Genomic DNA, 12,197 nt, shown 5'->3' on the forward strand with positions numbered 1-12,197 from the left:
AAGTAGCTTGGAAAGCAAATGGGAAATCTTTGAGTGGTCAGCAGTTATGTTAGTGATTCTTAGTTTCATCAGCACCAACCTCTCTTTATATGTGCTGAATAGACCTTTTTTCCCTACTGTTCTATAATGAAAATCATGGATAATATAACCCATCTACACACATAACTATTTAAAAAAATCAAGAAAACATCCTAGCTGTAAAGGAGAAACATTGCAAAACAGCAAGATAATGATATATTTCAAAATATAAAGGCGAAAACATGTCTACAGTAGAAACACAAAGAAGTAGTCATTTGCTTGTACACATATACAACACGATTACTAAATGCAAATGTTACAGCTGCCACAGGTGTGTTCTGTTGGCTCCTCAAGCATGACCTTTCCAACCTAGTGTACAACGTCTTGGTAAAGTTCTGTGTATATCAAAGTATTATCTTACATTGTTTTTCACACAGAAATCTTTGAAATTTTTTAGTGGGTGTTAAAACTTCAAAATGAAAAATAGCTTGACATATGTATAGTGGAGTTGAGCTTATGCCTCAGATACATAAGGAACTGTCTGGCAGGATGTCAAAACGTCTGATGAAATGTGGGATGATATTCTATTGTGTAGGTTTGTTGCATTGAGGTTGTTGAACATCATAATTACATGTTGATATCCTCCTCCTCCTCCCCAGTGATTGTGGCAACCCCAAATCCCCTTACAGATTTCTAAACCACACTCTAACGCCCACTGAGACACACTAGGGTAAGATGTTTTCTGGTTCTGCATTTGGAGGGCAGTTGATTTGACTAGAGTAGACAAAAGGATTTGGAGGTCTGTCCTTTGCTTGAAAAGACAAAAAGTAACAAAGGTGTGATGGACTAAAGAGATTTATAATTTACAGAACTCAAAAAATAGGACTGTGGAAGAGCTAAATAGGTGGAGAAAAGTCTAGTTGGCTCCATGCCAAACTGAAGCCCTTCCTTGCTGGGATTGGAGGTAGTGAAAACAAAAGCAAGTTGAAATCTAAGGAAAAGCTGGCAAAGGAAACCAAAAAACTCAAGTGAAGTAAATAAAGAAGGAAATCAGGGGACTTCCCTGATGGTCCAGTGGCTGGGACTCCACCCTCCTAATGCAGGGTGCCCAAATTTGATCCCTGGTGAGGTAACTAGATCCCATATGCCACAACTAAGAGTTTCCATACCAAAGCTAACGATCCCACATGCCATGACTAAGACCCAGCATGGCCAAATAAATCAATAAATATTAAAGAAAGAATTCAATAAAAGTCTGAGTAATGGGCAGAGAAAATAGGTAAAAGTACTGTATTATAGACAGACTATAAATCTATTATTTGAGTGAGTCTGAGATTAAATTTGTGGCTTTGTAAGAAAGAATTTGGTTTCAGAAGAGAAAAATTGGCAATGGAAGACTAAGGTACATAAAATGGAGAGAGAAATACTGACTGGAAACAAAAGTTTGTTCAGAAAGAATCACAGTAATGCATATTGTGATACTAATTATTGAAAATAATGTGCTTATATATTAATTACTGCATTGGTATGTCTGTTTTCATATCTGGCATTTCTGACACTTTCAGCTTATTGACTGTGCACTTATTTGAACCACAGTTCCTGCCTTTGTGAAGTGAACATTCTAATGGGGAGGAAGACAGAAAATCGACATGTAAATACATGCTGGGTGTGATAGTGCTTGGGAGATGGTCGAGGAGGGCATGGCCAGTGAGCCAAGACCTGAAGTTAGTAAGGAAGTCTCACAGGTCGCTGGGACATGAAGATTCCAGCCAGTAGCTGGAGCAGGACCCCTGAGCTGAGAGCAGTCAGATCATGCCTGGCTTGTTTGAAAACCAGAATGAGTAAGGGTGAGAGTTGTAGATGAGATTTAGGGTAGTTTGACCATTAGAAGGGCTTGGGGTTTTTTTGTTGCTGTTGTTTTGTTTTTCATTTTTTTGGCCACACCTAGCAGCATGTGGGGCCTTAGTTCCCCAACCAGGGATCAAATTCGTGCCCCCTGCATTGGAAGGCAGAGTCTTAACCACCAGACTGCTGGGGAAGTCTCAGGATTTGGTTTTTAATTTGTGTAAGATGGGGAGCCAATGGAGTTTGGGGCAACAGAATGGCAAGTGTTGATTTACATAGAATAATTAAAGAATCACTCTGTTTCCTGTGGGGCAGAAGTTGTCTTCTGTTGGGCAGAAGCTGGGGGACTAGTTAGAAAGGTTCAGCAATAATCTGGGAGAAAAATGCGGGTGGAGGCAGTAGAAGTGGTAAGAAGTGGCGTGATCCTGGATATAATCTGAAAACACAGCCAAGGTAGCATTTGTGGTTGGTTGTTGAGGGGAGGGTGAAGTTTGTTCAAACTCATGTCCATTGAGTTGGTGACGCCATCCAACCATCTCATCCTCTGTCGTCCCCTTCTCCTCCTGCCTTCAATCTTTCCCAGAATCAGGGTCTTTTCCAGTGAGTCAGTTCATCACATCAGATGGCCAAAGTACTGGAGCTTCAGCTTCAGTATCAGTCCTTCCAATGAATATTCAGGGTATATAAGTATCTGAAATACCCTGAATATGAGTATCTTATATAGATAGTTGTGACTATATTCAGGGACACCCAGATAATCCAGGATAGTCTCATCTCAAAGTCCTTAACTTAATCAAACCTGCCAAGACCCTTTTTCCAATGTGGTGACATTTTCAGGCTCCAGGGCTTAGGACCTAATATCTTTGGGGGCCATTATTCAGCCTCATTGTAGTCACCTATGCTTAGTCCCTCAGTTGTGTCTGATTCTTTGCGACCTCATGGACTGTGGCCTGCCATGCTCCTCAGTCCATGGAATTCTCCAGGCAAAAATCCTGGAGTGGGTTGCCATTTCCTTCTCCAATAGTCACCTAAGCAATTTCTAAACTGAGGTTTTGATATAAATGATTACATACTCTTAATAGCAACCACAGTTCCTTCTTCTCTCTGGGGACATTTAAAATGTTCCACAAAAAGTCAAATTCCATGACGTCTCTGTGGCACCACATAGCTAAGAAATCCTATTTCTGGATCTGTGTTGACATCATCTGATGATACTAGGTCAAGTATACTTTGGCATTAGAGAGCTCCCATAAGTTATGGTTGCATTTACCTCCTTTTAAAGGACACTCAAGAATCAAGGACAGCATCTTCTTTCATCACTAAAATTTTTCTACAGTGAGTTTAGGTTACAGATCCTCTCATAATTCATCTCAAAATATTCCAGTGTTTTGCCAACTTCTGTAAAAACAGGTAATGCAATAAAAAATGAAAACTTCACAAAATTTATTACTAGCTTATTTATTAAAAAAAAAAAAGATGGAGACTTCCCTGGTGGTCCAGTGGCTAAGACTGCATGCTCCCAATGCAGGACGCCCAGGTTCTATCCCTGGTCCAGGAACTAGATCCCACATGCCACAACTAAAACATCCCATGTACCACCAAAGCAGCGGAATAAATAAATATTAAAAAAAAAAGATAAAGCCATATGTTTGGCCATGGAACCTCCAGGTTTTTTTCCTATGTGAAGCAATTTGTACCACATCACTCTGAATTAATTTTTATTTTATGAGCATCTACTGCACGGCTATAAGCAATTCCACATCAAAGGCATTTTCCGTATTTAATAGAGGCCTGATAAATGGGTCTACACATAAGAATTGCTCTGGGACTTGCTTTGTGTAGTTTTATTAAGAATGAATTTAACATTTGCTTAGGACCTAACAAGATCAGCATACAAGTGTTTAAAACACACACACATACACAGACTCACACACACACAGGGACACACACACACAGACACATAAAGAGGAATATATAGACATAGCCTTAGCTAGAATTAAATAATGTTTAGTAAAACAAAAATGAATTGCAAAGTATAACTTTTATTTTCAAAAATTGCCCTTAAAGGGGAGGAGAGCATGTCAAAAGTACACAAGAATGATCCTGCAGGAGATACCAATGGCCAAAGGTGGAACAGTCTGAACAACAAAAATAACGTATTGAATTATAACTCAAAGAAGGGAAGGAATATTCTCGAGTCCACACGGATATGGATAAAAACTTGAATGAACACACAAATGAGGGGCAAAGGACGCATCTTGCAGGCTGCCACGATACCCTTCCCTCGAGGAGGTGGGGCTTAGTTCTGCTCCCTTGAGAGTGTGTGTGTGTGTGTGTGTGCGCGCGCTCAGTCCTATTGGACTCTTTGCAACCCCATGGACTGTGGCCCGCCAGGCTCCTTTGTCCATGGAATTTTTCAAGCAAGAATCCCGGAGTGTTTTGCCAGGGGATCTTCCCTACTTAGGGATAGAACCCGTGTCTCTTGCGTCCCCAGGCAGATTCTTTACCACTGGGCCATGGTTGTTCTTAATGACTGCCTTCCAAAGGATAGAGTACGGAAAGAAAAAACACTAGTCACTTTACAACGGAAAAACTTGGCTGACATCACCTTAATCAGATTATCAAGGTCAAAGTTAAGGCCTTTACCAAGGGCTACTTTGCTAATAGAAAACAGAGCACGGGGATGAGAAGGGGACGATGTAACAGTTTTGTTCTATTCCTTCTCTCCTTAGCTTTAAAACAAATTGAAAGTCCATCTCTTCAAAAGCTTCTTTGGAGTATCTACACATTTAGATAAGATTAGTGAATACGACAGGGCTTCCCAGGTGGCGTTAGTGGTAAAGAACCTGCCTGCCGATGCAGGAGACCTGAGAGATGCGAGTTCAATCCCTGGGTCGGGAGATCCCCTGGAGGAGGGCATGGCAACCCACTCCAGTGTTCTTGCCTGGAGAACCCCATGGACAGAGGACCCTGGCAGGCTACCTGGGGTCGCAAAGAGTCGGACTTGACTGAAGCAACTCAGCGCAATCACAAGTATACAAGCACAATGAGTATTACACTAACACAGTCATTCTCCACTGGCGGAGTTTCCCCCTCCAGGCCCATCTCCGTATTTGGCAGTGTGTGTGTGTGTGTGTGGGGCGGGGTTGCCATTGATACTCAGCGTGTACAGACCAGGGATGCTGCTAAGTCCTCCAGTGGCTGCCCACCACAAGGGATGATCCGTCACTAGATGCGGGTAGTGCCAAGGTCGGGAACTCGGAACTCATACACATATCCGCTAGACTACTGTTGGGTACCCACAATATCCCTCACACCAGGCTACACTTTCTGGAAGACACAACAGGACGTGGTCTGTCTCCTCAGGAAGCTTATCATCGTGTTAGGGAATTGGAGAACAAAGGAAGCACTTCAGTTACAGAATATGATATTTTGTACAGAAAGGCTACCCTGGCAAACCAACAAGAACAAAAATGAATAGTCCAGGGTTGTCTATAAAGAGTCTAGAATGGCTGTAGAAAGAACCACAACATTTTACTTTAGAAGTACCAGGGATATTCTTGGGATAAAACATGAAGAGTCACAAAATCTGTTGATACACCCTTCTTTCAGATCCTATTTATAGACGTGGATCAGAACCCTACTTTTTTTTTTCCACATGAACCGATAAGGAAACTAAAGGAAATCAGTCCTGAATACTCATTGGAAGGACTGATACTGAAGCTGAAACGCCAATACTTTGGCCGATACTTTGAAGAACTGACTCATTTGAAAAGACCTGGATGCTGGGAAAAATCAAGGGCAAGAGAAGGGGGCCACAGAGGATGAGATGGTTGGATGGCATCCCTGACTCAATGGACACTGAGTAAACTCTGGGAGTTGGTGATGGACAGGGAGGCCTGGCGTGCTGCAGTCCGTGGGATCACAAACAGTCAGACACGACTGAGCGACTGAACTGAACTGATAAGAGGTTTCAATGTCTGGGAGGCGTGAGTCAACAGAATTCTGGTGAAGACAGTGGATTGAACAGCTCCTCAGATGCCTGAGATGCACACCTCCCCATCTCGCATCTGAGATCCGTTGTCTTCAGAGGGTGTCACCGCCTGAGACTGTAGGCTGTCATAGACATATATTCATTTCCTTTTGGTAGTATCATTCACCACTGGTACCCTTTGTACCCCATCCACACTTTTTAAAAAAAAAATTATAATTTTTTTTAATGTGGCTGTGCTGGGTCTTAGTTGCAGCATGTGGGATCTAGTTCCCCGAACAGGGCTGGAACCTGCACCCCCGGCATTGGGAGCACTGAACCAACCACCAGGGAGTCACCACCCACACGTTTTAATATGTGATGGTCCCGTAAACTGTAGAGTGTACGTTGTTAATGGAACATCGCTACCATCCTCAGTGATGATAGCAACACCTTCAAGATTCTTTGGAAATGAACCTTGCAGACTCCATTGGTTGAAACAGACAATTCTCGACAGACTTGCTGACGGTGACTTGAAACATTTTAAAGCAAGGTGTCTGACCAGTAGATGGCGCCCTCCTCCTTTTGTGTGAGTGAGTTATGAATGAAGACGCGCTCCCTTTGCCCTCCCCTCCCCCAAGCGCCGTTGGAGCGAAAACCCTTCGGTTCCCAAGTACTGCCTGAATCTTTTAAATCCATCATCTTTTCTTCTTCATTCGCTAATTCAGACTCTCTCCATTTGTCTGCTTTAGAATTACAGTAATGCGATAACCTCTGGCCTCTGTCTAGTATCCTGTTCTAAGCCATCCAACACACTGCCATCAGTCACTTTCCAAAAACACACCTGTCAGTCCCTGCTGCCTGCTGGGGTCCCGAGGGAGCCGGTGGGAGAGGGTTTTCTGTGAAGGCAGTAGCAGGAGCAGACGGATCCAGGTAAGTGGAGCCCTTCTCCAGACAAGAGATGTTTTTCATTTGGCTGGAGTAGGGCTGGAAAAGGATGGTGAGGCTCCATAAGAATGATAGATTCAGAGCCTTGATCCTTCTGCCAAGAAATTTCAGCTTGCTCAGTTAGACCACAGAGAGTCACTAAGGTTTTGAAGGTGGCAGGATTACAGTTGTGCTTGAACAATGTGACCAGGCACGCAAACTGAGGGAAAAGGAAGAGTTCGGGGGAGAAGGCAGCTTAGCAGAGAGGGAAAGGGCAGAAGCAGATCTGTGGTTCTTTAGTTTGCCAGGTGCTGGAGAAGACTCGTGAGAGTCCCTTGGACAGCAAGGCGATCCAACCAGTCAACCCTAAAGGAAATCAACCCTGAATATTCATTGGAAGGGCTGATGCCGAAGCTCCAATACTTTGGCCACCTGATGCAAAGAGCCGACTCACTGGAAAAGACCCCGGAAGATTTAGGGCAGGAGGAGAAGTGGGGAGGGGGGGGTGGGGGGACAGAGGATGAGACGGTTAGATGGCATCACTGACTCAATGGATATGAGTTTGAGCAAACTCCGGGAGATGGTGAAGGACAGGGAAGCCTGGTGTGCTGCAGTCCATGGGCACCACAGAGTTGGACACCACGCAGCACTGAACAACGGAAGCAGAGAAGTAATTCTTCAGCCATAATATTCATCAGTGAAGTACTTATAGAACTGATGTCAGGAACGGCTGGGAAGCCAGGAGTATGTCCACGTATCCTGATGTCCTGTGTGCCTATGCGTGTGTGGCTAGCCACTACATCCCCTTGCTGCCTCCGGGAAGAGTTTTAAGTGCCAGAAGTGAAGCCACTACACTTGTTTTAGTAAGAAGCAGGAAAAAGAATAACAGCTTGAGCTTCCTCTGTGTATCGCAGGCTTTCATGTGTTATTATTCAGCAGTACAGCATCAGATTTAGATTTTTCCACCTCGAGGAATTTGGTTTAGCTTTAATTAGTTGCTGTGAATCTTTCTGAGCCAATACTGGGAAGCATTTATCTAGAAAATAGTTTTTCCCTAGAATATAAGCTGGATAGAGGATGTCATTTTTCTATCAGCCTTTGTTATCATGTTCACACAGAAATTCTCTTCAGCCATCTGGATGATTTTAGCCACAGCCCACCATAGTTGTATTGGTTAATTACTTATTGCTCATAATTTTAAATACTGTAATATGGAGGCCATCTGCATTGCCATCCAAAGCCCTGTGAGGAGCTGCAGGATCTTAGAACACGAATATTTTTTTCTTTCCCAAGAAAAGATGATGCTTGCAGGTTATTCTGCAAAGAGGCAACTGATGCATTTTTCATCCAGCACTTTTCAGAAAAACAAGCTTAAAAATACCAGACAAATGAAAAACAGACTTCAGCAGTTACATGCAGCTTCCTGAGTAACTGAAGAATGTGCCTCTTGTGGTTAAAATGAGGGATCTGTTTAATATGGATGAAATACCAACACTCCAGGCATTTTCATTGACATTTCATTGTGACTTTTTGAACTTGGGAGTGCTGACAGGAAAACCTATTCTTGCTGCTCTGCGAAGCCTGCAGTCAGACTGCAGAGCAGGGCCAGGAGAGGTAAAAGGCTATGTCCCCGTTCACGTTCCTCCTGGTTGTGTGTCTTTCCGTGTGGATTTCATTTTCATTCACCGCGTTGCACTTTCCAGTTTCTGCATTCCTGCCCTGAAACCAGTTAGGAAACCATGCACAGGTTTGCTCTTTTGCTCCCAAATCCCATTGCCTCTCCAGCGCTGGACTTGTTTACTGGATCAAAGTGAAAGCGCTCTCGGGTGGGCATTTGTTTAAAAAACAAAAGCCATTTCTAAAGGTCAAGGGACACAGTCCTGTACCTTGGACCCAGAAGCTACCCAGAGTGGCTGGACAGAGCACCGTGGCACCCGGGGTACATCTGAGAACAAGACTCAGAGGGTTTCAAGGAGCCGACGGGAGCCCCCTCTTTTCCGACCCTCCCCAGCGCCGGCCGGCCTCGGCTCTCCGGGGCAGCCCCGCCGTCTGGCAGCAGCCCGGGAGAGACATGCTGTTTTGTTTAAATCCTCCACATTCTTTGCCATTTCCCCATTGGCCGGATGGGGCTACCCTCCCCGCCGCGACGGCTGCTGATGTCAGCTGCGCTCGCTCCTCCCGCACCCACCTCCCCGGCCCGAGGCACACCGCAGCTCGGCGCCGACTCTCCGGCCCCGGCGAGGTGGCTGCAAACTCGCGGGCACGCACGGCGCTCGGGGATCCGGACTCGGGGGAGGGGACGCGCGCGGAAGGCGCCAGCTTCCTCCCGCCGCCCGTCCGCCCGCCCCTCGCAGCCGCGAGCCGAGGTCGGAGGAACCCGGAGCCCCAGCCCCGCAGAAGCCGAGCGGCCGCGGCGGCGGCGGCTTCCCTTTTCTCACCCAGCGAGCCCCTGGAGCGCCTCGGCGACCGGCCCTAAAAAGAGAAGGAAATCTTGTTTACCGCCGGGGAGCACAGCCGTTCGAGCCTTTGTCTGAAAAGTCAGCATCTCTGGCTCTGGCTGCAATGTGTGCTCGGTGACATTCGCCTTGGACAGACCGGCCGGAAAAGGGGGTGGGGGGGAGTCGCCAGGTTAAGATCTGGTTTCAGAGGCGGATCGAGAGGGTGACTTTTGTGTATTCCGTGTAATTTTGGAAACCTCGTGGTTTGTTTGGTTTTTTTTTTCCCCCTCCCTCGCCCGCCGACGGGCATGTCCTGATCTGGCTTCCGCTCCTGCTGCCCGGAGCTGCCGATCAGATTGGTTTCCAGTGGGTCTCCCTCCCTCCCTGACTTTGCAACACCGCGTTCCAGGCGGATCGACCTCGGCGAGGAAGGAGGCGGGGGAGCCGCGAACACCCGGACCCAAACCTTGACATGCTCTCGGGCGGAGAGGAGGAAGCCAGGAACTGAGCGCACCGCCCGGGGGGTTGCTTCGCCGACCGGCTCCAAGCACGGGGCTCCCGGCGCCCAGCCCTGCGCCTTGGCGGCAGCCTTGTTGCTCTGGGGGCGCCCCCACCCCCGCCCCGCCCGCTTCCCGCCTCGGAGGTCCGTGGCCGGCAGGACCATGCTGCTGAAGGAGTATCGGATCTGCATGCCACTCACCGTGGACGAGGTAAGCGCCGCGCCGGGCCGGGCCTCGCCCGCTCCGGGTCCCCGGCTCCGGGGCGCCGCTTCCCCTCTGCCGCCGCCTCCCGCCAGCGGGTCCACTGCGGACGGCGGGGGAAACCCTGGTGGAACATTGCCTCCCAAACCGGGAGGCTGGAGGGGCAGGAGGAGGGGGGGTTGCTGCTTCCACTTGTCACCCCAGCAAGGAGGGCAACGTTGGGTGGGGCGGTGGATTGCAGGTGGGTTCTTTAGGGGCATCCAGAATTCGGAAGGCTGAGGATCAGAATGCGCCAAAGGGAGTTGGTCGTCCCCTCCCTCCAATTAAGAAAACGGGAAAAGCATACCCAAGAGCTCCAAGCACACCCTGGTAGCGTAACCCTGGGAGGTGGGCATCCCGTTCCTGTCGTGGACCCGGGTTCCCCTCCCGCCCACCGCTAGAAGGTTGGGGAAGGGAGCAGTTCTTCGCCCTCGGGATTTGGGGGGCCCGGGTCCCGCTTGGGGGCACCTCGGAATCCTTGGGGAGGGGGCAGTCCGTTTGGACCCAGACCCCTTGCCATCGCCGCCAGCCTGGGCGCCGCTCCAGCCACGCCCGCGCTTCGAGGCTCCGGAACCTGGCCTCGACCTTTCTCTAACCGCCTGGCTCGGAAACTTTGTGCGTGTCTTGTTTCTTGGGCCGCGGCGAGAGCGGTCTGCGGGCGAGCGGGGAGCGGCGGGGACTGCGGCGCGGCCACAGGGGGGCGCTGTAGCACGTGGGTGCCGTCAGGGCGCCCCCGGCTCTCGGGTCCCCCAGCTGTAGGGCGAGGGGCGGGGGACTCTTCTGGGCTTGTCCTCCACGGGCCGCTCAGGTTGCTTTCTCCGGATCTGCACCCCTCGTCCCCGCCAAGCGGCAAGCTCTATCATTCAGGAAACGATGACTCAGTGAGGATTATTCAGGCCCGGCTTCCCTTTATTCCCCCTCTGCCTCCCTACTTTTTTGGTGATTTCACAATTGCTTAGCGCCTGTCCAGGGACTGCGAGGGAGCTTGAAGCCAATCAGGACTATTTGAAACTTAACTAGTGTGGTTTGGTGTGACAACACACGTGACACCGGCGACCCAAACCGTATATTTGTTTAAATATAGTGCCCTTAATCTTTCCGATATGTTCTTGAGCCACTACTTTGGGGAAGGGGCAAGGTGCTTTGGGAGAGAAAAAGATTTTTAACTAAGAACGTGGTTGTGCTCCCAAGGGACTTGTCTGCATGTGTCATCTGGAGCAAGTGTTAAGACAGTACAATCCAAGGCCAGATCAAAGTAGCTCCGCGTTTGCAAAATGTATCCGAGGGAGGCTGACTGCCAAAGAGAGATCAGCCCCCCTATCCAATGAACACCCGAGCAGCGCAGTTCTGTGACGACTCTGGAGGAGACAGCATTTGAGCAAGATCCTTGAAGGATGTGGGTAGGCAGACCGTGTAAATCCTGTGGAGAAGTAGCACCTGGCTCTGTGGACAATGGGGCGGCAAAATGAATGAAACTGGTTAACCAAAGCAATTTTAGGAATTGTTGAGATCTTCCCAACCTCTGAGCCGCTAAGCTGGAGTAGTTCAGCTTGGAGGTGTGTCTGCTTCCACTCCATCTCCTCCTAATGACTTTATTTATTGAGAGAAGTTTGGGATCTCAGGGCAACGCTGGTATGGCATGAAATGCCCAGCAAGGCAGGTGATAGTCAAGAAAGTAACCAACTCTAGAATCATCTATACCACCTGCAACGTCTCTTTATTCTGGTTGGTTCCTTTTTCAGGCTTTCTTGAATCCTCAGGCACCACCACCCTTTGTACACTTATTATTATTATTTTTTTTTGTACTGAAATAACTACAATTTTGGTGTGAAGTAATCTTATTTGAGTGGTATAGGTGGAGGCCGTTCTTTTCTTAATTGGCAAATGAAATGAGGCTAGGCCTGTAACCTAATGTATAATTATGGCTTACTTAATGTATCATTCATTTGGACCAAAGGGTGATTCAGTATCTGAAAGGTCGTATTCCGAAGTAGTTTTCTTCTTTGTTAGAGAAACAGGAGGGCAGTTTAGGTTGAGAGAGGTTTCCAAGTTGAAGGATTCAGATTAACCAAATCATGATGCGTGAGGACAGGAGGCCCAGTTTACCAGAGGTTAGACCCCTAGGGTCTGACTGGTAGTGAACCCCACAAATCCACCATCCACCTTAGCACTATGTCCTCCTAACCTTAACACTGAAACTGGAAACACTGTGCCTTCAAAGAAGACAGTTGTTGGGGTTTCCCTGGTGGTCCAGTGGTG

General features: G+C 47.9%; 1 protein-coding gene across 1 annotated transcript; it reads right to left on the reverse strand.

The window, feature by feature from the left end:
• Positions 1 to 8,486: 8,486 nt before the first annotated feature.
• On the reverse strand, positions 8,487 to 10,606 carry LOC139039168 (uncharacterized). The gene is made up of 2 exons (XM_070479760.1): positions 9,899 to 10,606; positions 8,487 to 9,232 (listed from the first exon to the last, which is right to left on the reverse strand). Exons 1-2 carry the CDS (start codon positions 10,157 to 10,159, stop codon positions 8,729 to 8,731), a joined length of 765 nt encoding a protein of 254 aa, XP_070335861.1. The 5' UTR covers positions 10,160 to 10,606; the 3' UTR covers positions 8,487 to 8,728.
• Positions 10,607 to 12,197: the final 1,591 nt, after the last annotated feature.

Source organism: Odocoileus virginianus, chromosome 17 (assembly GCF_023699985.2).
Source record: "Odocoileus virginianus isolate 20LAN1187 ecotype Illinois chromosome 17, Ovbor_1.2, whole genome shotgun sequence".
NCBI lineage: Eukaryota > Metazoa > Chordata > Mammalia > Artiodactyla > Cervidae > Odocoileus > Odocoileus virginianus.

Bases quoted from the DNA above. Each gene is read 5' to 3' on its own strand.
- LOC139039168 (XM_070479760.1), bottom strand. From the start codon at position 10,159: ATGCCCCTAAAGAACCCACCTGCAATCCACCGCCCCACCCAACGTTGC. The intron at 9,233-9,898 runs GTGAGTGGCATG...TTCTCTTTTTAG, and splicing joins CGGCGCTTACCTCGTCCACG to GGCCGGTCGCCGAGGCGCTC.